Raw genomic sequence first — 23,557 nt, 5'->3', positions numbered from 1 at the left:
TAAACATCTTGAATTTTGCTTTTTTTTTTTTTTAAATTAAGATAAAGTGAGCTCAAAGTACCCGTTCCATCGCAAAGTGCTAAGACTTCTTTGTTTTCTTTTTTTTTTTTTTTATTATTATTATTTTTTAAGCTTTTTTTTTTTTTGGAATTTTTTATTGCTTTTTTTTGTTTTTCTGCATTAAATAAACATCCATCTCTTCCCCCAGCCCCACCACTCACCCCACCCCCAGCACACACTCCCCTCTCACTCCCTCTCCAAAATACATTCGGCCAAAACCTGCTCTTTGCTTTTTCTGTTTTTTTTTAAAAGTAAAAACACCAAAAAAAAAAAAAAGGAAAAAAACCCAAAAAAAAGAAAAAAAAAAAAACAACAACAACGAAAAAAATTAAAATAAAAGGAAAGAGAATCTAAAAAGTGCTTTGAAAATAAAAGGGCTTAAAATCTCTCTGGTTTTTTTATACTCTTTTTTTTTTTTCTTTTTGTTTTTTTTTTTTTTAGCATTTAAAAATGTGCATTTAGAAAACAGGTGACCAACTCAAAGGTGCCTTTTCCCCCCGAGGGTCGGGACCCGCCTCTCCAGCCATAGAGCATCTCTAGATATAAATTTCTTTCTTTCTTTTTTATATAAATCTCATTTTTTTTGTTTTTTTTTTTGGGAACCAGGCTGCTCCCCCCTTTCCCAAAGGCTCCTTTAGGGGAGACCCCAAAATCCTTCCCAGAAAAGGAATCTGGAGGCGTTTTTGGGGCTGTGCTGGGGGGAAAAATTCCCTGGGGAGGGGAGGAAAAAATTCCCTGGGGGGGATTTGGGACCCCCCAGCCCCAAATTCTGCCGGCAGCGGGGGCTGGGCTGAGCTCAGGCACTTCCTGGGCACTGCGGGGACAGGGGGGACACAGGGGGACAGGGGGACAGATGGGCATAGGAGGGACATGGGGACACAGGGAGGGACACATGGATGGACACAGGGACATGGGGAGGGTCACATGGACACAGGGAGGGACACAGGGAAGGGAGGGACATGGGGACACGGGGATGGACACAGGGACACAGGGATGCACATGGGGACAGAGGGATGGACACAGGCAGGGACACAGGGACACAGGGATGGACATGGGGACACAGGGATGGACATGGGGACACAGGGATGGACATGGGGACACAGGGATGGACACATGGACACAGGGAGGGACACAAGGATGGACATGGGGACACAGGGAGGGACATGGGGACACTGGGAAGGACACAAGGACACGGGGATGGACACAGGGATGGACACACGGACACAGGGATGGACATGGGGACATGGAGATGGACACAGGGACATGGGGAGGGTCACATGGACATGGGGATGGACGCAGGGATGGACACAGGGAGGGACACGGGGACACAAGGATGGACACAGGGATGGACACAGGGACACAGGGAGGGACATGGGGACACAGGGATGGACACAGGGAGGGACACAAGGATGGACACAGGGACAGACATGGGGATACACAAAGGGAGGGACACAAGGACACAGGGACACAGGGATGGACATGGGGACACAGGGATGGACATGGGGACACAAGGATGGACACAAGGATGGACACAGGGACACAGAGAGGGACACAGGGATGGGATGGATGCAGGGACACAAGGATGGACACACGGACACAGGGATAGACACAGGGACACAGGGAAGGACACAGGGATGGACACAGGGACACAGAGAGGGACATTGGGACACAGGGATGGACATGGGGACACAGGGATGGACACAAGGATGGACACAGGGAGGGACACAGGGATGGACACACCAGCTCTGGATCCATGGCATGGCTGAGCCATCCCTGTGTCCCCATCCCAGTGTCCCCATCCTGATGTCCCTATGTCCTGTGTCCCGATCCCAGTGTCCCCATCCCAGTGTCCCCATCCCTGCTGTCCCTATCTCCTTCCTGTGTCCCCATCCCCGCGTGCCCGACACAAACCCTGCCGACCCTGCTGCCCTTCTCTCACATGATTTTTTGTTTTGTTTTTTTTTTTCAGGCAATTTCCAGCAATTTCCAGAATTCCTCCCGGCCCTCCCCCCTCTCACTGCCCGGCTAGGGCTGGGGTCAGACCCCAAATCCTGAATCCTGACCCCAAAGGAGCCCCCAAACCCCAAACCCCAAACCCTGCCACAGCCCTTCCAACTCCTACCGCTCCTTTTTGCTTTTTTTTTTTGCTATTTTTTCCTTTTTTTTTTTCTTAAATAGATCTCTCTCTCTCTGAAATAAGTTTTTTTTTTCTTTTCTCTTTTTTTTTTTTTTTTTTAAACACGTGTTTGGACACAAAATAAAGCTTTGGATTTACATGGAAGCTCCTTTCCATGCCACAGAGCCACTTTCCATCCCCACCTCATCCTTGCCTTTCCACCAGAAGGTCCTTGGCTACGAGGGATCCTCGGGGGAGAGCCCCACTTACGATGGGAAGATTGGAAAACGTTAATATAATATCTCTCTTTTTTTTTTTTTTTTGTGATTTTTTTCGCCGCTTTTTTTTCCATTTTTCCTTAAAAAAAAGGGAAGAGAAACATCTTTTAAAGAGAAAAATCGGAGGAAAAGTACTAACTAGATTTTGTGACTTTGTTTTTTTTTCTCAGGTGGCTGTTTCGTCGGTTGGGGTTGGTTTGCTGTTTTGCTTTCATATATATATATATTTCTCATATTTTTTTTTTTTTTTGGTTTAGGAGAGTCCTTGCGCGTTACCCTCATCCGACCCTCCTGCTACATTCAATCCCGGCGCTTCGTTATTGGAATTCTCCTCAAAGTGCTGCTGCTGCTGCTGCTGCTGCTGCTCCTCGCCCTGCGCCGTGTCCTCGCCCTCGTGGCTCTCCGCCAGCGCCCCGTCCTCGGCGCCCGAGGGGGGCACGGCCCCGGCCTCCCTGACCCGCGGCTTGCGGCCGCGCCGCGAGGGGATCCCGTTGCATCCATCCTTTTTAAGGTGCCTGTGCAGGTGGTCGGAGCGGACGAAAGTCTTGCAGCAGCTGTCGCACTGGTACGGCCGCAGCCCCGTGTGCACCCGCATGTGGTTCTTCAAGTCGTAGTTGTGGGCGAAGGCGGCGCCGCATTGCTGGCACAGGTAGGGCTTCTCCCCCGTGTGCTTCCTCATGTGCACCTTGAGCTTGTCCTGCCTGCCCACAGAGAACGGGGGGAGAGGTTAGGGAGGGGGGAAAGGGGGTTTGGGGTGGGGGGGTTTGGGGTGGGGCAGGAGGGAAGGGTGGGGAGTGGGTGGAGTGGGGTGGGAGTGTCTGGGGTGGGGGTGGGTGTTGGTACAGGGCTGGACAGTGGTACAGGGCTGGACATTGGTACAGGGCTGGACAGTGGTACAGGGCTGGACACTGGCACAAGGCTGGACATTGGCACAGGGCTGGACATTGGTACAGGGCTGGACATTGGTACAGGGCTGGGCACTGGCACAAGGCTGGACATTGGTACAGGGCTGGACAGTGGTACAGGGCTGGACAGTGGTACAGGGCTGGGCAGTGCCTGGTGTGGGGCTGGACACTGGTACAGGGCTGGGCAGTGCCCAGTGTGGGACTGGACACTGGTACAAGGCTGGAAGTGCCTGGTGTGGAGCTGGGCAGTGCCTGGAGTGGGGCTGGACATTGGTACAGGGCTGGACACCGGTATAGGGCTGGGCATCAGCACAGGGCTGGCAGTGCCTGGTGTGGGACTGGGCATTGGCACAAGGCTGGACATTGGTACAGGGCTGGACAGTGCCTGGTGTGAGGCTGGGCAATGCGTGGTGTGGGGCTGGACGTTGGTACAGGGCTGGGCATTGGTACAAGGCTGGACACTGGCACAGGGCTGGACACTGGCACAGAGTTGGACATTGGTACAGGGTTGGGCAGTGCCTGGTGTGAGGCTGAGCATTGATACAAGGCTGGACATTGGTACAGGACTGGAAATTGGTACAAGGCTGGAAGTGCCTGGTGTGGGACTGGGCAGCTCCTGGTGTGAGGCTGGGCACTGGTACAGGGCTGGGCAGTGCCTAGAGTGGGGCTGGGCAGCTCCTGGTGTGGGACTGGACATTGGTACAGGACTGGACATTGGCACAGGGCTGGGCAGTGCCCAGTGTGGGACTGGACACTGGTACAAGGCTGGACATTGGTACAGGGCTGGGCATTGGCACAGGGCTAGAAATTGGTACAGGGCTGGACATTGGTACAGGGCTGGAAGTGCCTGGTATGGGGCTGGACATTGTCCCGTACAGGATGGGATCACACTCTGTCACATATGGGGTCACACATTGTCCCATATGGGTCTGAGCAGGGTTTTGGGGTCCCACCCTGCCCCATATGGGTCTCAGCAGGGTTATGGGGTCCCACCCTGCCCCATATGGGTCTCAGCAGGGTTATGGGGTCCCACCCTGCCCAGCCCAGGGCTGATCACAGCTCTGGGGTCACACAGGGCTCCTTTGGGGCCCCAGCTGGGCCCGGGGCCAGCAGAGCCACGTGAGCCGCCGCCGTGGCGGCTCCTGCAGGGGAGAGCAGCCCAAAGCACGGGGCCAGGCCTGGGAACCCCCCTGCCCAGCCCTGCCCAGCCCAACTGAGCCAGCCCAGCTGATCCAGCCCAACTGAGCCAGACCAACTGATCCAGCCCTGCCCAACTGAGCCAGCCCAACTGAGCCAGTCCTACCCAACTGATCCAGCCCAACTGAGCCAGCCCAACTGAGCCAGCCCCGAGCTGGGGCCAGGCCTGGGAACCCCCCTGCCCTGCCCAACTGAGCCAGCCCTGCCCAACTGATACAGCTCAACTGATCCAGCCCAACTGATCCAGGCCTGCCTAATTGATCCAGCCCAACTGATCCAGCCCAGCCCAACCGATCCAGCCCAGCCCAACTGATCCAGCCCTGCTCAACTGATCCAGCCCAGCCCAACTGATCCAGCCCTGCTCAACTGATCCAGCCCAGACCAACTGATCCAGCCCAGAACCTTCTCGCTGTGCCCACAGCATCCCAAAATCCCTAAAGCTCCAGGGAAGGATGGGAGCCCCAAGGTCACGCCCAGCTGCGAGGGACACAGGAATGAGTTTGTGACATTAAAATGTGTCATTTTGTCACTTTATCACCTCCCCCCCACTCTCTGTTCTTATCAGAGCTGCTGCTGCTCCTCCCCCTGCTCTGAGGAGGAACCAGGAAACACCAGGGAGCAAAAATCCCAGGGAGCAAAAATCCCAGAGCAGGGCTGGGAACACCCGGCTGGAGCAGCCCCAGCTCCCCTCCCACAGCTGGGATCCCCTGGAGTGGGGAAGGGGAGCAAAGGGATCCCAAAATCAGGGGGAGATGGAGCCCAGATGCCAAGAACAGCTCCCTGTCCCTGTCCCTGCTCGGGGAGGAGCAGCAGGAATGTTCTGGCTGGATCCTGGTGGTTTAGAGAAGCTTTGTGCAGGGGCCAGGTGATCCTGGGAGACAGCAGGGAATTGCCAGGGAGTGGGGGCAGATCCTCAGCCCAGGGAATGGGAGCGTGGCTGTGGGATCAGTGTGGGATCAGTGCTGGAATCACTGTTGGAATTGCTGATCCCACTGTTGGGATCACTGTGCGATTAGTGTAGGATTGCTGTGGCATCACTGTTGGGATCACTGTGGGATTGCTGCTCTGGTGGGATTGCTGTTGGGATCACTGTTGGGATAGCTGTAGGATCACTGTGGGATCACTGCAGGATCACTATGGGATTGCTGTGGGCTCAGTGTAGGATCATTGTTGGGATCACTGTGGGATCATTGTTGGGATCACTGTGGGATCACTATGGGATTGCTGTGGGATCATTCCAGGATGACTGCAGGATCACTGTGGGATCTCTACAGGATCACTGGGAGATCTCTATGGGATCATTGTGGGATCACTACGGGATTGCTGTGGGATCATTCCAGGATCACTATGGAATCACTGTGGGATCTCTATGGGATCTCTCACTGCAGGATCACTATGGGATTGCTGTGGGCTCACTACGGGATCATTCCAGGATCACTGTGGGATCTCTACAGGATGACTGCAGGATCTCTATGGGATCATCCCAGGATCACTCCAGGATCTCTATGGGATCTCTACAGGGTCACTATGGGATCTCTATGGGATCACTATGGAATTGCTGTGGGCTCACTATGGGATCATTCCAGGATCTCTATGGGATCTCTACAGGATCACTGTGGGATCTCTACAGGATCACTGTGGGATCACTATGGGATCATTCCAGGATCACTATGGGATTGCTGTGGGCTCACTACGGGATCATTCCAGGATCATTCCAGGATCTCCATGGGATCTCTACAGGGTCACTGCAGGTTCCCCCCACCCCTGGCACAGGGAGGTGCCGCGTGGCAGGGCCGGGAGCGCAGGGAGGGCCGGGCTGGGCTGGCACCCTGCCCCTGCCCCTGCCATTATCTGCATTCCTCACTCCCCAACCCAACCCGGCTGGGCGCGGCACCGCGGAGGGGGCAGGGGCAGGACACGGCCCCAAACTGCCCCAAACTGCCCCAGGGAAGGGGCAGGACACGGGGAGGGGGCAGGACATGGCCCCAAACTGCCCCAGGGAAGGGCAGGACACGGCCCCAAACTGCCCCAAACTGCCCCAGGGAAAGGGCAGGACACGGCCCCAAACTGCCCCAAACTGCCCCAGGGAAGGGGCAGGACACGGCCCCAAACTGCCCCAGGGACCCCACAAGGGATGGAGCCCTCAAGACACGACGGAATGGGAGGGCTGAACTGGGTTGGGGGAACTGGACAGAGAGATCTGGGAAGGGAAAGGGGAAAGAAAGGGGAAAGAAAGGGAACAGGGAAAGGGAACAGGGAAAGAGGAAAAAGCAGGCAGGGAACAGGCAGGGAAAGAGAAAAGGAAAGGGAAGGGAAAGGGAACAGGGAAAAGGAAGGAAGCAGGCAGGGAACAGGCAGGGAACAGGCAGGGAAAGGGAAAAGGAAAGAAAAGGGAGCAGGGAAAGGGAAAGAGAAGGGAAAAGGAAAAAGAAGGGAAAGGGAAAGAGAAGGGAAAGGGAAAGAGCAGGGAAAGGGGAGGAAGCAGGCCCCAGGCTCAGCAGGGAGTAGGCAGAGAAACAGGCAGGGAAAGGGAAAGGAAAGGGAAAGGGAGCAGGGAAAGGGAGCAGGGAAAGGGAGCAGGAAAAGGGAACAGGGAAAGGGAGCAGGAAAAGGGAAAGGGAGCAGGGAAAGGGAACAGGGAAAGGGAAAAGGGAAAGGGAAAAGAAAAGGGAGCAGGGAAAGGGAGCAGGGAAAGGGAAAGGGAGCAGGGAAAGGAAAAGGGAGCAGGGAAAGGGAGCAGGGAAAGGAAAAGGGAGCAGGGAAAGGGAGCAGGGAAAGGAAAAGGGAGCAGGGAAAGGGAAAAGAAAAGGGAGCAGGGAAAGGAGCAGCCCCAGCCCCTCGCTGCCCCCCAGCAGGGTCAGGGCTGTTCCAGGCTGGGACCCCCACCCTGGCCCGGCCCCGGGCAGAGGAGGCGGTGCCGGCGCGGAGCGGGGTGAGCCCGAGCAGGGTGAACAATATCTCCTTTCTTCCGTGCTGCCCTGGCCCTGCCAGGGGCACAGCAGCCCCCAGCAGGAGCAGGGCCGTGGCAAACGCCCCCAGGAGCTGCACTGGGGCTGCCAAGGACACCAGTGGGCTCCAGGCTCCTGCCAAGCCAAGCAGCAGCACCTCCGTGTGCCACAGAGCCACCCCAAACAATCCCCAAACAATCCCCAAACAATCCCCAAACTCCTGCCTCGCCCACCACGCACACAGCAAGAGCTGCAGCTCTGTTTCCCCTCCACGTGGGGATTCCAGCAGAGCTCAGTGAGTCAGGACAGTGGGATGGTGGCACATGGAGCCCGTGAGACAGCTCAAGTGTCACACCCCCAAATTGCTCGTCTCCCTGGAAAACTTTGGCCTCCAGCCCCAACTCGCCTGTTAGAATGGAAATGAGGTGAGCAGGGAGATAAAATCACCCAGGTCCAGCCCCTGTGCTGAGGGGAGAAACAGGTTTTGTGTGCAGCCCCCCAGTTTGTGTGCAGCCCCTGGGTTTGTGCACAGCCCCTGGGTTTGTGAACAGTCCCCAAATTTGTGTGCAGCCCTGGGTTTGTGCAGAGTCCCTGGGTTTGTGAACAGTCACTGGGTTTGTGAACAGTCCCCCAATCTGTGTGCAGCCTTGGTTTTGTGCACAGACCCTGGGTTTGTGCACAGCCCCCAAAATTGTGTGCAGCCCTGGGTCTGTGTGCAGCCACAGGGTTTCTCTGCAGTCCCCCAATTTGTGTGTAGCCCTGAGTTTGTGCAGAGCCCCTGGGTTTGTGCACAACCTCCAAATTTATGCACAGCCCCTGGGTTTGTGTGCAGCCCCCAAATTTGTGTGCAGCTCCAGGTTTCTCTGCAGTCCCCCAATTTGTGCACAGCCTCTGGGTTTCTCTGCAGTCTCCAGGTTTGTGCACAGACCCTAAATTTGTGTGCAGCCCCCGAAATTTGTGTAGAGCCCCTGGGTTTGTGCACAGCCCCCAAATTTGTGTGCAGCCACCAAGTTTATGCATGGTCCCTGGGTTTCTCTGCAACCCCCTGGGTTCCCCTGCAGCCCCCAGATTTGTGCACAGCCCCCAAATTTGTGTGCAGCCCCGGGTTTGTGCACAGCCCCCAGGTTTGTGTGCAGCCCTGGGTTTGTGCACGGTCCCTGGGTTTCTCTGCAGCCTCCAGGTTTGTGCACAGCCCCAGGCTCCCCTGCAGCCCCCAGGTTTGTGCACAGGCTCCCCTGCAGCCCCCAGGCCCCCCTGCAGCCCCGTGTTGTACCTGGTGAACCGCACGTTGCAGATGTTGCACTCGTAGGGCTTCTCCCCGGTGTGGGTGCGGATGTGGCGCGGCAGCTTCCCGGCGCCCTGGATCACCTTCTCACAGATGGGGCACTTCTGGAATGCTTTGGCCCTGATCTTCTTCTCCACCTTCTGAGACCAGGACGGGTACACGTCGCCCTCGCTGGAACTGCCGAAATATTTCAAGTAATAATCCATGACCCCGTCCTCATCCTTGCGGTCGTCGTCGCCGAGCTGCTGCCGCCCCACCGAGTTGATCATCTGCTGGAGCAGGGCGCTGGCGGCCAGGTCATCCACCTCCCTGCCGTCATCCTCCGTCTCCGTGCCCGTGGGGATGAAACCGGGCGAGTCCCCGGCTTCCTGCGGGTCCAGAGGGCCCCTGGGGGTTCCTCCCTCCTCTTCTCCCGGCGTGGCCAAGCCGCGGCTGCTGTAATGTCCGTTCTGGGAAGGGGAGAACATCCCGCCGCCGCCCGGCTCCTCGTCCTCGCGCTCCAGCCACATGGCCGGGTTGCTGTCGGGGTCACAGTCACTTGCCTTTGGTCTTTCGGTCGGGGTGGCTTGCGAGTAGAAGTCCAGGCCGTTGCAGTTGGACTCCTCCTCCTCCTCTTGGCCTCGGAAGTTCAGTCTCTGAAGGTCTCTCAACTCTGGGTTGGTCCACGGAAAGCTGCCTTGGTGGCCGTTCACGGGGTTGCTCTGGAAGAACTCCAGGTACTCTTTAGCTCTGAGATGGTTCCTCTGATCAATTTGATCTACTGTATCCATCTGGTCATTTTTGGCCAGAATCTTCCTCTCCAGGAGATCCGTGCAGACATCCCTGACGGCCGGGATCTCCAGCAGCGTGGCGGCGTTGAGGATGTCGTTGACGTTGGAAGTGCTGACGGTGAGGGTGGCGGTGTAGGCGAACTCCAGCAGCGCCGACAGCGCGTCCGCGCTCACAAAGTCAATCTCATACACGTTCTGCTGGTCCACCACTAACCCTGAGGTGAAGAGCTTCTTGAAGTACTGGCTGCACGCCGCCAGGACGGAGCGGTGGGTGGGGAACTCCTGGCCTTCCACCAGGATGACCACGTCGCACAGCAGCCCGTTGTTCCTCTGCTCGTTCAGGCTGCTGAGGATGTCGCTGCTGTGATCCGGGAATGGGATCCCTATGGGGCCGTCCACGCCACCCGCCATCTTCCACGCTGAAGGCTGAGGGGGAAGGAGGGGGAGGTTGAGAGTCACAGCGCGGGGACATCGGGGGGGATTGTCCCCAAATTCCCCGAGGGACGCACCCGGCGTGTCCCCTGCGCCCCTCCCGGCGTCCTGCCCGGGCTGTGCTTACCTGGGAGGAGGAGGAGGAGCAGAGCACAGGTGTTCCCAAGTGAGAACAGCTGAATTAGCACGGATCCAGGCCAGAGCAGCCTTGGCAGGGAGCTGGGATCGCCCAGCGTGGGGCTGCGGCAGCCTGAGCCTCCCCAGTGCATCCCAGTGCACCCCAGTGCATCCCAGTGCATCCCAGTGCACCCCAGTGCATCCCAGTGCATCCCAGTGCACCCCAGTGCATCCCAGTGCACCCCAGCGCATCCCAGTGCCGTTCCCATTCCTACTGGGCAGCTCCCCCAGCTCACACAGTGATGGCATCACTGGGAATGCCATTCCCACCCCTGGGAATGTCCCGTGGGAAGGGCAGGGAGAGGGGAGCCCCAGGCACCCCCAGCTGCTGCTGCAGGTGTTGGACAGAGCAGAGCTGAGCCCTGGGAGCCGAGGGAAGGACACTGGGATCAGCAGGTGCCAGCCCCAGACCTGGATCTTGGACAGGCTTCAGCAGGAGCAGCAGCTCTTCCCAACGCCAAGGGTTGGTTTGGAACAAGATAAATAAATAAAGTCACTCCTGACAGATCCACTTGACTCCAAAGGCTGGAAAAGCCCAGGTGGGAAAGGCCTCCTTTGTGAGCCTGAACAGCCCCTAATTCTCCCCCAATCCCAATCTTCTGATCCTAAAAATCAGGAATAACATTTCCCTCCCGTCCATCTCAAGCAGCAAATGCTCCTTGAAGCAGCGACGCCTTTGCTGGAAAATCAATGTAATTCCCCCCATCCCAAGCACTGGGAGCCAAGAAATCCAGGCACAAATCAGTCCAGAAAACACCCTGAGCACCCAAGGTGCTGATTTGCAGCTGGGGAAACTGAGGCACGGCAGGACGTGGCCTGGCCCACGCCATGGGGGGATGGATGAGTCAGGATGGATCCAGAACAGGAATAATTATCCAGGAAACAACAGCCAGCCCCGGGTCCCAGCACGGAGCAGGAGCCCAGGTTGCACAACTCCAGCTTCCCCCACCCACCCCCGGCCTCCTCAGTAGTTTTCCATATTTACTTCTTTTTCAAAAGTTTCGTTAAGCCCAGAAAATAAGTTTAACTTTGGCACCTTCCTGTTTTATGCAGAGAAAAGGAGGGGAAGGCAAGGTTTGAGGCTGGGGAAAAGTGATCTGGAGCAATGTGGATAATCAGCAGCAGGAGGACAGCAGGGTTCAGCTCCCTGCAGGAATGGGATGGGGGTGAGGAGGAGGAGGAAGAAGAAGAGGAGAATCCAGGGGAGTTGGGTGTGCAGGGCAGGCACCACCAAGACCCAGCACCAAAGCCAGGTGGATTCCTGAGACACCTGGGATCCACCCCAGAGCCTCCTGCTGAGCTCCAGGATTTCACCTTTAAGCCCCAATTTCAGGGATTTTTTTTGTTGGTGGCACCGTCCCACACCCAGCCCTGGTTTTGGGGTGACCTTGGGCAAGGTCAGCTCATGGCAGCACCCCCAGGGACCCCCTGAGCTGGAATTCCAGGGAATTATCCCATTCCCAGCTCCAGAGCTCCCTAAAAACCTCCAGAACAGCAGATCCCACATCCCTGCCCACCCCAAACCCAGCACTGCAGCTTTTCCTCCCCAACTCCAGCGAATTCAGGCTGTGTGCAGCACTTGGGAGCTCCAGGCAGGGATGCTGAGGGTGGGATAATGATTCCAGCAGTGTGGGAATGGCTGCAGGGTCATGAGACTGCCCAGGGAGCCTGCTCCAACTCGGCCACCCCGCACACAACACGGCCTTTGTGTGCCACGGCCACCAAGGGTGCCAGGGGGGCAAAGGGGCTGCCCAGAGCCCCCCAGGAATGGATTCAGGGCTTGGAGGCTCCAGCCACATCCAGAGATTGAGTCCTTAAAACATCTCCCTATTCCTTTTCCAAAGGGATGAACAGCCCAGGAATTGCTGATGGGAAATGGGAGCGATCCAAAGAATGGATTTGGGGTTTTGGGAACTTCAAAAATCCCCAATTCCACTGCTTGCTCATGGTAACAGGGCTCAAGGCCACGATGGAATGGGCAAAATCCAATTGGGAACGTCCTGAAGGTGACAAGTGACAAAAGCTGCTGGCACAAACACAGCTCATCCCCTCCCTGGCAAGGAAAAATCTGAACGGGCACCAAGGGGGAGCTTCAGCTCCTGAGCTGAAATTCCAGCAGCTCCATCCTGCCCCTGGCTGCTCCCAGCTCCTGTCCCAGCCTGGGCAGCTCTGCAGGGCTCAGAGGGGACACAGGACACCCCAAAAGTGGCTCTGGGGGACAAGTTTGGGAATGGCTCTCGCAGACAAGTGAGGTGAAATACAGAAAGAGGGGCTGGAGACACAGCAGAGCCCTCTGGTGATTTGGGACATCAGTGACAGCCCTGGTGGGACACCCTGGGCAGCCCCAAAATCCCAAAACAGCTCCACAGGTCAGCCTGGCACACATGGGGATTCCAGACAGGAAAAATGTCATTATTTGGGTGGTGAATGGGAGTGAGGGGAGTTCTGCCCCTCCCTGAGTTGATGTTTCACATCCAGCTGATTCCTGATGGCCTCTGGATGCTGAAATGGAATTCCTGAGGTTGGAAAAGCCCTCCAGGACCACCAGGACCCACCTTGTCCCTTGGACACCTCCAGGGATGGGGGCTCCAAATCTCCCTGGGCAGCCCCTGCCACCATCCAACCGTTCCTGCCATCAGAAATGTTCCCAAAATCCATCCTGGACCTGTCCAACCATTCCTGCCATCAGAAATGTCCCCAATATCCATCCTGGACCTGTCCAACCATTCCTCCCATCAGAAATGTCCCCAATATCCATCCTGAACCATCCAACCATTCCTGCCACCAGAAATGTTCCAAATATCCATCCTGAACCTGTCCAACCATTCCTCCCATTAGAAATGTTCCAAATATCCATCCTGGACCTGTCCAGCCATTCCTGCCATCAGAAATGTTCCCAAAATCCATCCTGGACCTGTCCAACCGTTCCTGCCATCAGAAATGTTCCCAATATCCATCCTGGACCTGTCAAATCATTCCTCCCATCAGAAATGTCCCCAGTGTCCATCCTGGACCCCTCCAACCATTCTTGCCATCAGAAATGTTCCAAATATCCATCCTGGACCTGTCCAACCATTCCTCCCATCAGAAATGTTCCCAAAATCTGTCCAACCATTCCTGCCATCAGAAATGTCCCCAGTGTCCATCCTGGAGCTGTCCTGGTGCAGCTCCAGCCGTTCCCTCCTGTCCTGTTGTCCCCTGGGAGCAGAACCTGACCCCTCCTGGCTGCCAGCCCCTGTCAGGGAGTTGTGCAGAGCCAGGAGGTCACTCCTGAGCCTCCCCAGCTCCCTCAGATCTTTTCCAGACTCTTCCCAGCTCCATTCCCCGCTCTGGGCTCACTCCAGAGGGGCCAGACCAGGACACAGCAGCCCAGCTGTGACCTCCCTGCTGCCATTTTATTTTATTTTCCTTTTTTAAATTCAATTTCTCACTTCTCTCTCCTCCTCCCAGACCCACCCCCAGCCCAAGAGCAGCACCCAGAGCTCACTGAAACCCCTGAGCTTGTGCTTCCCTCAGCAGGATGTCACCCAATCCCTCTCCTCCAGGAGCTCTGGAATTTGACATTTACATTCAAATGAGACGACCACATCAAGATGGGATCACGACCAAAAGTGCTGACAAACACCTCTTTAATTACCAGTTTTCCACAGAACCTCAGTGGGTTGTTTTGTTGGTTTTTTTTTTTCTTTTCTCTGCTTTAAAATTTAGAGGAAGCTGAGCAGTTTGGGAGGGCTCAGGAAGGCACAGGTGGAAGAGTTTGGGAAATGGGAACAGCCAATGTTCTCTCTAATCCAAAAAAAATCCCAAAACTCTCTCCAGAGGCTGAGGTGCCACCCAGTGCAGCAGCACAGGTGAGAACTTGAGCAACACCTGGAAAGGAGAGGCAGCATCACCCCAGCCATGGAGCAGAGGCAGCTGCAGGGAATCCTGCCCTGCACAAAGAAACAACTCCTGGGAAGGGCTGAGCTCTGGGGGAGAGGGGATGGATTCAAACTGACAGGCTGGGATGGGATATTGGGAGGGAATTCCTCTCTGGGATGGAATTCCCTGGAATTCTCTGGCTGCCCCAGATCCCTGCAAGGAGCACAGTTGATACTGGAGGATGTCTCTACCCATGGCAGGAATATTTAAGGTCCATCCAACCCAAACCATTCCAGAATTTGGGATGCTCAGCCTCTTGCTCAAGGTGCCCAAGGATCCTGAGTTTCTCTGGGATTTCCTGGAGCTAACTCACACGACTGAGGCAGGGCAGCCAGGGAAGAATTATCAAAATAATAATTTTTTATACAAAAAAAACCACCCCAGTGGTTGCTGCCCAAGTCCCAAACACCATCCCAGCTGCAGAAATGAACACTGAGCTCAGACCCCACAACTCCTCACCTCTTTGGGTAGAGAACCCAAATCCCTAAATCCCAGGCCCCCCATCCTCCTGCCAGCTGCAGGGACAGCTCTGCTGTGTGCACAGGGCTGAGGCAGAGCCTGGGCTGCCACCCAGCCCAGGACAGGCCCCAGCAGGTCCCTCTCCCTCCCTCCCTCTGCCCAGGATCCACCCAAAGCTCAGCCAGGGCCTGGGGACACACACCTTGCACGGAGCAGGAAGGGAAGGAGGAGTTTTGGCTGCTTGGGGGAAGTCACAGCTCCCCACAGAGCCATGGAAACTCTGCTCCCAACAAGGAAGGGTCACACTATCCCAATTATCTGGACCTGGAGAAATGCTGGGTGTTCCTGAGAGGAAGACTCTGCACTGTGGGAAAAATCAAGATTTAAAAAAAAAAAAACAACTCCTCAGCATGCTTTTATCTTAAATAAAACTGAAGTGGGAAGAAATCCTTGGTCTTGAGAAGGCATCAATGGCAAAGAGTGAATTCCAGCTTTCTTCTGTCCTGACTGCACAGCCCATCTGGGGTAACATGACCAAGATCATGCAGCTCTTGAAGTGAAGAGACAGGAGCAGCAGCAGCTCCCTGCAAATATCTGTGGGCTGCTCTGGACAATCTGGCTCTGTTCTCCAGGCTGGGGCACCCATCCCCTGCAGCTCCCAACAGGGAAAAGCGACCACAGCTCTGCATTTGGGATGTGAGGAATGAGACTGAGCCACAGGAGGAGGGCTCAGCTGTTCCCAAAGAGGCTCCAGGTCCCAGCCCTGCTCCAGGGCTCTTCTGGTCCTTCCAAACATCACAGCATCCCTTTTTTTTTGTCCTTTGGATGCTGGAATGCTGCTGTAAGGGCTTTGGACAAGGAGTGACAGGAGAAGGGGGAATGGATTCAAACAGAGTAGGTTTAGATGGGATATTGGGAAGGAATTCTTCCCTGTGAGGGTGCAGAGAATGGAATTCCAAGAGAAGCTGTGGCTGCTCCATCCCTGCAGTGCCCAAGGTCAGGTTGGACAGGGCTTGGAGCAGCCTTGAACACTGGGAGGTGTCCCTGCCCATGGGATGAGCTTAAAGGTCCCTTCCACCCCAAGAACTCTGTGATGAGTCAAAGTCTGACACTCAAGGTGAAGTGGAAGAACACCTGAGATGTTCTGGCAGCCCCAGCAGCTCCCCCTGGCTCAGCCCAACCTCGTAACCAAAGCAGCCGGGCTGTGCTGGCCAGGCCCGACCTGCCAGGGAGGTTTTTTCTCCTCTCCCTGCTCTGGGAAGATGTGTCTGGGCAGCACAGGAAGCTCCAACCCCCTCCTACAGCCCTTGCACACCCAGAAGCTGCTCCCAGGGAAGGGGAATCTGCCCCAAACCCTGCAGATCCTGGGGCACAGAACCACAAATCCACAAATCAGAGTCCCCACTGTGGGTTGGGAGGGACCTTGAAGTTTGTCCCCTTCCATCCCATGGGCAGGGACACTTTCACTGCCCCAGGGTGCTCCAGCCTGGCCTTGGACACTTCCAGGGATCACCACAAATTCCATCCCAGCCTCTCCCTACCCTTCCCAAGGTCCCAGCCATCCCTGCCCTCGTGAAGGGAAAAGCCAAATCTCTCCATGAACCATTGATGGCCAGGAAGGATCACCTGAATCCACCAGGATTTGACAGGAAAGGAGAATCCCACATCCTGCAGCTGCTGCCAAGGGAACTCTGGCAGGGAGAGCAACTGCTCTGAGCATCCCTCAGATCCTCCAGGAGCATCCCAGGAACTTCAATGGAATAAAAATCCAAAGCAGGAACCATGGAGGGACCACAGTGGAGCAGGGAGCACCCAGGTCAGGTTGGAGGTCTGGGATTCCTCATCAGGAATTGTTGGGAATGTTGCTCTGGAGCCACCAGGAAGAGAGGGGTTTGTTCCCCTTGGTTTTCCCAAACTTCCCCTGAATTCCAGTGGTTCTCACATGCTGGCCCAGACAAGCCAGCTGTGGAATTGTGGAAGTGTCCCCAAGGAACAGCTCACTGCAGCTCATCCCTGAGGACAGGGACAGGCTCTGCACTCCCAGGAAAGCTGATGGAGCTCCCAGAGACACAGCTCCCTCTCCAAGGATTCACCCAATGTCCCATTCCCCTGGGATGGCATTTCCCAGCAGGGCACAGCACAGCTCCTGGGAAATGGCATTTTCTGGCCAAGGGCAGGACAGGGACCCTGCTGACAAACACTGGGGCTGCTCTGGAGGATCCCAAATGTGCAGCTCAGGCACTGGAGCCTCCCTGAGCTGCCAGGCTCAGCCCTGACAGCACCAAACTCCTCTCATGTTGCAAGGTGAGCCTGAACTGGTTCCTCCACCCTGCCCTCCTTGCCAATTTTCTCCTTTGTCATCAGAGGCCGGATTTAATCCGGCAGGAATGTGCCTTGGTGTGAGCCTGGGGAGTCTCCCACCCCAGCTCTGGGTGTCAGGGGTGTTTTTTTGGGGTGAGAAGCCCCCTCCATCCCCAGCACTGTCCCTCTGCCTGTGCTGGGATTGTCCCTGACAGCACCAACAGGTCCCAGGAATTTCCCTGCATTGAGACAGAACAAACCTCAAACTGCTGAGAGCTGCTCAAAGACCCTCAAAAAAAACCCTCAATCCCAAAACCCACCTCTGGTCCAGCAACTCCCAGGTCTCCCTCAGCCCTCAGGCTAAGCTGAGCCTATCTGAGCTCAGCCCTCAGGCTAAGCTGAGCCTATCTGAGCTCAGCCCAGCGCCCAGGATACCCCAGCAGCCCTGGGAACTCCCTGTTCTGCTGCTCAAACAAACCCTTCTCACACCCTCCAACAGCCTCCACGTGGCTCCTGTGGGAAAGCTCCCTGATTTTGGGAGATTCTGGACAGCACCAGGCCATGGCTGAGCCAGCCACAATTCTCAAAAATAATTTAAAAGTCTCAGGAGTTACATGGAAAAAGGGGGAACTGCACAGAGCACGAGGTTGTGCGTGCTGCAGGAGCAGCTCTCTCCCAGGAGGGTTTTTTCCCAAACTGGGATCCAGGCAGGAATAAGCAGCTGCTATTCCAAAAAGGCAGCGTGGGGCCTCTCAGCCAAGGGAGCAATTGAGGACTCCAAGGTTGAGCCCCCAGCTGCTCCAGATCACAGCAGGTCACGCTTGGATTCCCCTTCCCCTCCAGAGCCCAAAGCCAAAATCCCCCCAAAGTCAGTCCAGAGTTTCCTTGAGAACATCCAAACCTTCATCCCACATTCCCCCTCTCCTGTCACAGTTCCTGAACTCAGAGAATCCCTAAAAATTGCTCAAACCCAAATCCCCCCCATTCCCACAGGTCCCAGACAGCATTTACCCCTTCACCCCACACTCCTGTCCCCCTGACACTGAAACAGAAATCCCTAAAAGCTGCTGAAATCCCAAATCCTCCCATTCCCAGGGGTCCCAGACAGCATTTACCCTTCACCCCACACTCCTGAACCCCTGACTCTAAACAGAAATCCCTAAAAACTGCTCAAACCCCAAATCCTCCCATTTCCATGGGTGCCAGACAGCATTTACCCTTCACCCCACACTCCTGAACCCCTGACTCCAAACAGAAATCCCTAAAAGCTGCTCAAATCCCAAATCCTCCCATTTCCATGGGTGCCAGACAGCATTTACCCTTCACCCCACACTCCTGTCCCCCCGTATCCTAAACAGAAATCCCTAAAAACTGCTCAAATCCCAAATCCTCCCATTCCCAGGGGTCCCAGACAGCATTTACCCCTCACCCCACACTCCTGTCCCCCTGACTCTAAACAGAAATCCCTAAAAGCTGCTCAAATTCCCCCATTCCCATGGGTCCCAGACAGCATTTACCCCTTCACCCCACACTCCTGTCCCCTATCACATCTCTCCTGACTCCTAAACAGAGACCCCTAAGTGCTGCTCAAACCCCAAATCCCCCCATTCCTGTGCTGCAGGAGCCCCCAAAATCCCTGTCCCTGTCCCAGGGTTCCCTCTGCAGCCCCGTGTCCCCTCTGCCACTCCTGACATTCCCTGCCCCAGGCTCTGGCATTCATTTAATTGCCTCAAATGACACCTCACAGACCGGTTGTTCTTTTCCACACGGGCAAAGGTGGGGGAGAAAAAAAAAGAAAAATATAAAAAAAGGAACATAAAAAAAAGGAAAAAATTTAAAAAAGGAAAAAAAAAGGAAAATAAATAAAAGAATAAGAGTGGAGTTTGGTGAGAGAGCAGGGCAGGGCAGTCCCTTATGTAATTCCCAGTTTGTGGATTAGCAGGCAGCTCGTGCTGCCGTTCCCAGCTCGGGGGGATGATGAGAAATTGTGAATCCCCACAGCAAGAGGGGGATCCATCCCCAGCCAGGCTCTGCTGCCACCCAGCTCCTTCTCCTCGTGCTGGGAGCACAGGGATGCAGGGAGGGAGGGCAGGCTGATCCCTGGGCTCTGCCTGTCGGGGCAGGAAGAACTGCACAGCACCAACCTGTAGCTACAAGCCCACCTCCAGCACCTTCCCAGCTCCAGCAAACACCGGAAAAAAAATTAAAAAATAAAAAAAAAAGACATTTACTCGCTGGTATCCCGGGAAATGAGGAGGTGCACAAAGCAGGAAGGAAATGGGTGCAGGAGGGGAGGGGAAGGAGTTAAAAGGAAGAATTGGGAGCATCCTCTGCAGGGCAGGGACAGGGCTGGGAGGGCACAGAGCAGGAGGGAGGGATGGCCAGCAGTGTCCAGCCCCAGGACACGCTGCAGCCTCACATTTTGCAGGGATGGGCTGCTGGGGATTGCCAGGGGATCTGCAGCTCATCCCCTCGATGTGCCCTTGGCTCCCACCTGAGCCCCGGGGCAGCTCGCAGCCGTTTCCAGTTTCTCGCACCTTGTCGAACTAAGCTGAGCTCTATAGTTCCCTTCCACCTGCAGCTGCCGCGGGACAATCCCAAATGTCCCAATGTCCCAAATGTCCCGAATGTCCCACATGTCCCCGAATGTCCCAAATGTCCCCGAGCTGCTCAGCCTCCGGGGGGAAGGAGCGGCTCCGGGTGGGGAAATCGCGTCCCGGTTGTGCCACCGGAGCCAGCGGGAAATTGGAACTGAGCGCAGGGAAGGCGATACGGGCAGGGGGCTGGGCGAGGAACAATCGGCCCTGGCCACTGGCAGAGGATCCCAGCGCTTGCCTGACCTCGTTTAACTCTCGCTGCCGTCCCGGAGCTGAGCTGGGCTGTGCCGGCACCATGAACCAGTTTGGATTTGGGATAAACGCCGCTCTCATCCCCATCTCCCTCCCTTCTCCCCGAGTTCTGCTCCTCAAAAGGGTTTTAATTACAGACTGGCACCGCTCTGCTCGAATTTGAGGTTAAGGCTGGTTGAGAGCAGAGTTAAAGCAACTGTTTATTGCCTGGGCTGGGAGAGATAACGAGTCGGGCTCTAATTGTTCAACTTCCAAAAAACTCAGCATCCCGAGACGGGGAGGAAAGCCTCGAGTGGCAGTTTTAATCGAGATTAAAGTACAGCTCTCAAGCATTTAAACTCAGTGTCAAACGCAGACCTGGGATTTCACAGTTTTTAGGTGGGATCCTGCAGTCAAACCCCAAATAAGATCAATATTTTGATCCCAAAATAAGGTTATGAAGGGAGACAGGAGCACCCAAACCAGCAGAGAGCCTCGGTGGCAGCATAAATTTCACCCCTCATTTGCGTCCCGTGCCCACATCCAAATTCCCACGCTGGGGAGAACAACTGGAATTTTTAATTCTGCTTCCAAAAGTCACCAAACACGAAGGGAAGCCGGCGCCCTCGCCGTGCCAAATTAATTCCACCCAGCTCCTCCACGGAGCAGAGCCCCTCAGGAAGCCACAGCTAAAGATCTCCACCAGACCCACGGCCACAAGATGAAATACGAGTGAAAAACGATTAATAATTAAAATTAAAAAAAAAAAAAAAATAGGCAGAGGAAGAGTTGCAGAGCAGCACAAAGTGAAGGACTACTTTCATTCACCACCACATTTATTAAGAGCTCCTGCCTTGCAAAACCCTCCCTGGAGTTACTGAGGCAATTAAGGCTTGGTGGAAAAATCCCACCATCTCACCCGTGTTTGGGTTGCGCCTCTTCACTCCCTCTTTCACCAGAACAAGCCTAAACAGGGGCCAGAATGAATATTAAACAAGAAAGGCTCCTCTCTAATAAACTCCTCAGTTTCTCTCGGCCTCTTTTATTTTTTTTTTTTTTGAAAGTAGTTGAAATCCAACAACTCCAGCAAAACCATCAGAATTAAAGCCAGCCCAGCTCTTCCTGCTCAGCCTCCAGAAGAGCCCACACGCTGCAATTTCCAACCAGGACTGGCAGAATCCTTGAGAAATCACACAATTCCTTGAAAAATACCACCAGCAACCACCCCAAACACTTTTGGAAAGCGCCACGATGACCTTTTAGCTCCGTTGCTACGCTGAGCACAACTTCAACCCTCATTAGGTTGTAAATTCTTCCAGGCAGAACCTTTCTCTCCCCATGTCCATAAAATAGTTATGATATAAGTTATGGTTTTGATAGCCAGGACAACGAACAGCCCTGAGAACACGGCTGCTCTTGAACTGGGACCGGCAGCAAACTCTTACCGAGAGTCCTTGAGCCCAAAGAAACTTTGGCTGCCCAAAGAAAACTTTGGCTTCCCAAAGAAACTTTGGCTTCCCAAAGAAACTTTGGCTGCCCGAACTCGTCCTGCCCTGCAGCCGAGGGTCTGCAGGAGCTGGGAACAGGGAGAGCCAGGCAGGGCCCGGCAGTCACGTCCGAGGGGTTGTACAACAGGAACTGTTGCTTTCAGCACAGCAACGCTGGGATTTACACGTTTTTCTGCCGGTGCTGCCCGAGTCCCAGCGCTTTCCATGGAATCATGGAATAACCTCGGCTGGAAGGGACCTGCAGGGATGGTCCAGCCCAGCACTGACACCCCGATAATCCCATGGCAGCGGTGTCCAGGTGTTGCTGGAGCTGTGGCAGCCTTGGGGATGGGACCATTCCATGGGGAACCTGTCCAGCTCCCCACCACGCTCTGGAAATAAAACCTTTTCCTGATATCCAAGCTCAACTTTTCCCACACTCCTGGAACAGCACAGCCAAGGAACCTTTCCCGACGTGTCCATGACTTTGTCCCACTCCAAGGGGAGCAGCACAGGGACCTTGGGCTGTGTCACAGCACAGCAATTTGGGGCACCTGACCCGAGCCCCGCAGGGGGATGATGCCGAGCAGGCACTGCCGGGTCCCCGGGCACGCAGGGAATGTTTTTGGCAGGACCGAGGGATGCTGCCCCTCACGCCGAGCCCCGGCCGGGCTCTCTGCTGCGCAGTCCCGCGGGGGGAGCAGCTTATCCCGCCGGGCTCCTCCGGGCAGCAGCGCCCCAGCCCCGCGGGGGGATTATCACCGCGGCCCCCCCTGCCCGCAGCCGGCCGGGGGGAGATAAGGGACGCCCGAGGGGGGTAAAAACAAACCCGGCCGAGCAGGGCCGGAGCGGGGCGGGCAGGGCCGGGCCCGGCGCCCCCCGGCCGGCAACGACCTTGGGGTGCGCGGGGACGGCCCGGCCCGACACCCCCGCATGGGGCGGCCCCGGGGGACCCCACCCAGGACCGGCCTCCCCCCGCCGCCGGCCCGGGCCGCCCCCCCCGCGGGGCCCACAGGGAGCCTTGGCCGGGCGCCACGACCCCACCCCTTCCCCCGGGCGGGCGGGCGGGCGCCGCAATGGAGGCCGGGGGGAGGCGGGGGCGGGGGGCGCCGGGGGGAGGAGGAGGGGGGGGTGAGGTGTCGGTGGCGGCCCCGAGGTGGCGGAAAGGCGGGCGGGGGTCGCGGCGGTGCCGGGAGCGGGCGGGGGTCGCGGGCCCGGGCTGGGGGGGCCGCGCAGGCCCCGCCGCGCCCGTCCCCGGCCACCCCGCGCGGCGCCCGCCATTGGGCCGGGCGGCGGCGGGCGGGGCGGGCGCGCGGGGCGGAGGGCGCGCCCCGATTGGCCCCGCCCGCTGCCCATCAACACGCCTCCCGCTCGCCGCGCGCGCGTGGGGCGCTGGGAAGCGCAGTCCGCTCGCCCACCGGCACCTGCGGCGCGGCGGCGCTCAGGGACTACAGCTCCCAGCAGCCCCAGCGCCGCGCTCCCCCCCCACTCCTCCCCTCTCCCAACCCTTCCCCCCCCCCCCCCCTCCGCGACCCCCCCAGCACGGCCCGGCCAAGTACAACGTATACGGAGGGGGGGGGCGGAGGGGGGGGGCAGCCCCCACCCCCCCCCCGCAACGGACCCAACCGACCCCTCCCCACCCCCCCACTCCCCCCCACTACCCCCGGGGAGGGGGGGGGAGGGTCAGGCCTGAACCACCCCCCCCCCCCCTCCGCCATGCGCGACCCCCTCCCCTCCCCCCTTCCGCGCCCACCCCTCAGTTCCGTACCGGGCGGGGGCCGAGCGGTCCGGGCGAGCGGAGCGGGCCGCGCCGTGCCGAGGCGGGCGGGCCGGGCCGTGCGGGCGGGCGGAGCAGGCTCTGGCCGCCCCGCGGGAGCTGCTCGCCGAGGCCCGTATGCGGCTCCTTCCTGCTCCGGCCGGGGCCGCCCCGCTCTTAAAGGGGCCGCGCGCCGCCCCCCCCCGCCCGCCGCCCCCCCCGCGGGGCGCAGCCGCCTCCGGCCGGGGGGGGGCGCAGCGCGGAGCGGCCGCGGGGGGGGACGGGGGGGTTCGGGGGGGGCGCGCCCGGGGCAGCCCCGCTCAGGGACCCCGCTGACCCCCCCCGGGCCGCGCGCGGAGTGGGACGGTCCGCGCGCCCCCCCCCCCCAGCCAAACACGCGCGTGACTGCGCGAGCCGGACCCACGCGTGTCACATCGCGGTGTCACCTCCCCGCTGTGAGTGTCGCACTGTCACACAGACCCCAGACCCACGCGTGTCACGCGGTGTCACCTCCCCTCGGGAGTGGCACACAGACCCCAGACCCACACGGTGTCACCTCCCCCCGTGAGTGTCACACGGACCCCAGACCCGCGCGTGTCACTCGGTGTCACTTCCCCCCGGGAGTGTCACACTGTCA

At 57.2% G+C, this 23,557-nt stretch overlaps 1 protein-coding gene across 2 annotated transcripts; it reads right to left on the bottom strand.

Moving 5' to 3' along the window:
- Positions 1 to 1,731: 1,731 nt before the first annotated feature.
- ZBTB7A (zinc finger and BTB domain containing 7A) lies at positions 1,732 to 22,981 on the bottom strand. 2 transcript variants are annotated; one of them, XM_033082420.2, is made up of 3 exons: positions 22,933 to 22,981; positions 8,778 to 9,985; positions 1,732 to 3,155 (listed from the first exon to the last, which is right to left on the bottom strand). In XM_033082420.2, the coding sequence occupies exons 2-3, from the start codon at positions 9,968 to 9,970 to the stop codon at positions 2,708 to 2,710; spliced, it is 1,641 nt and encodes a 546-aa protein (XP_032938311.1). In that variant the 5' UTR covers positions 9,971 to 9,985; positions 22,933 to 22,981; the 3' UTR covers positions 1,732 to 2,707. The 2 variants fall into 2 exon arrangements, with proteins under 2 accessions (XP_032938311.1, XP_032938312.1); XM_033082421.2 differs by lacking the exon at positions 22,933 to 22,981 and adding an exon at positions 10,119 to 10,190.
- Positions 22,982 to 23,557: the final 576 nt, after the last annotated feature.

The sequence above is a fragment of the Catharus ustulatus genome, chromosome 29 (assembly GCF_009819885.2).
Source record: "Catharus ustulatus isolate bCatUst1 chromosome 29, bCatUst1.pri.v2, whole genome shotgun sequence".
NCBI lineage: Eukaryota > Metazoa > Chordata > Aves > Passeriformes > Turdidae > Catharus > Catharus ustulatus.
Note: the sequence above shows the minus strand (reverse complement) of the source record. Positions and strands in the feature narration are given on the sequence as shown.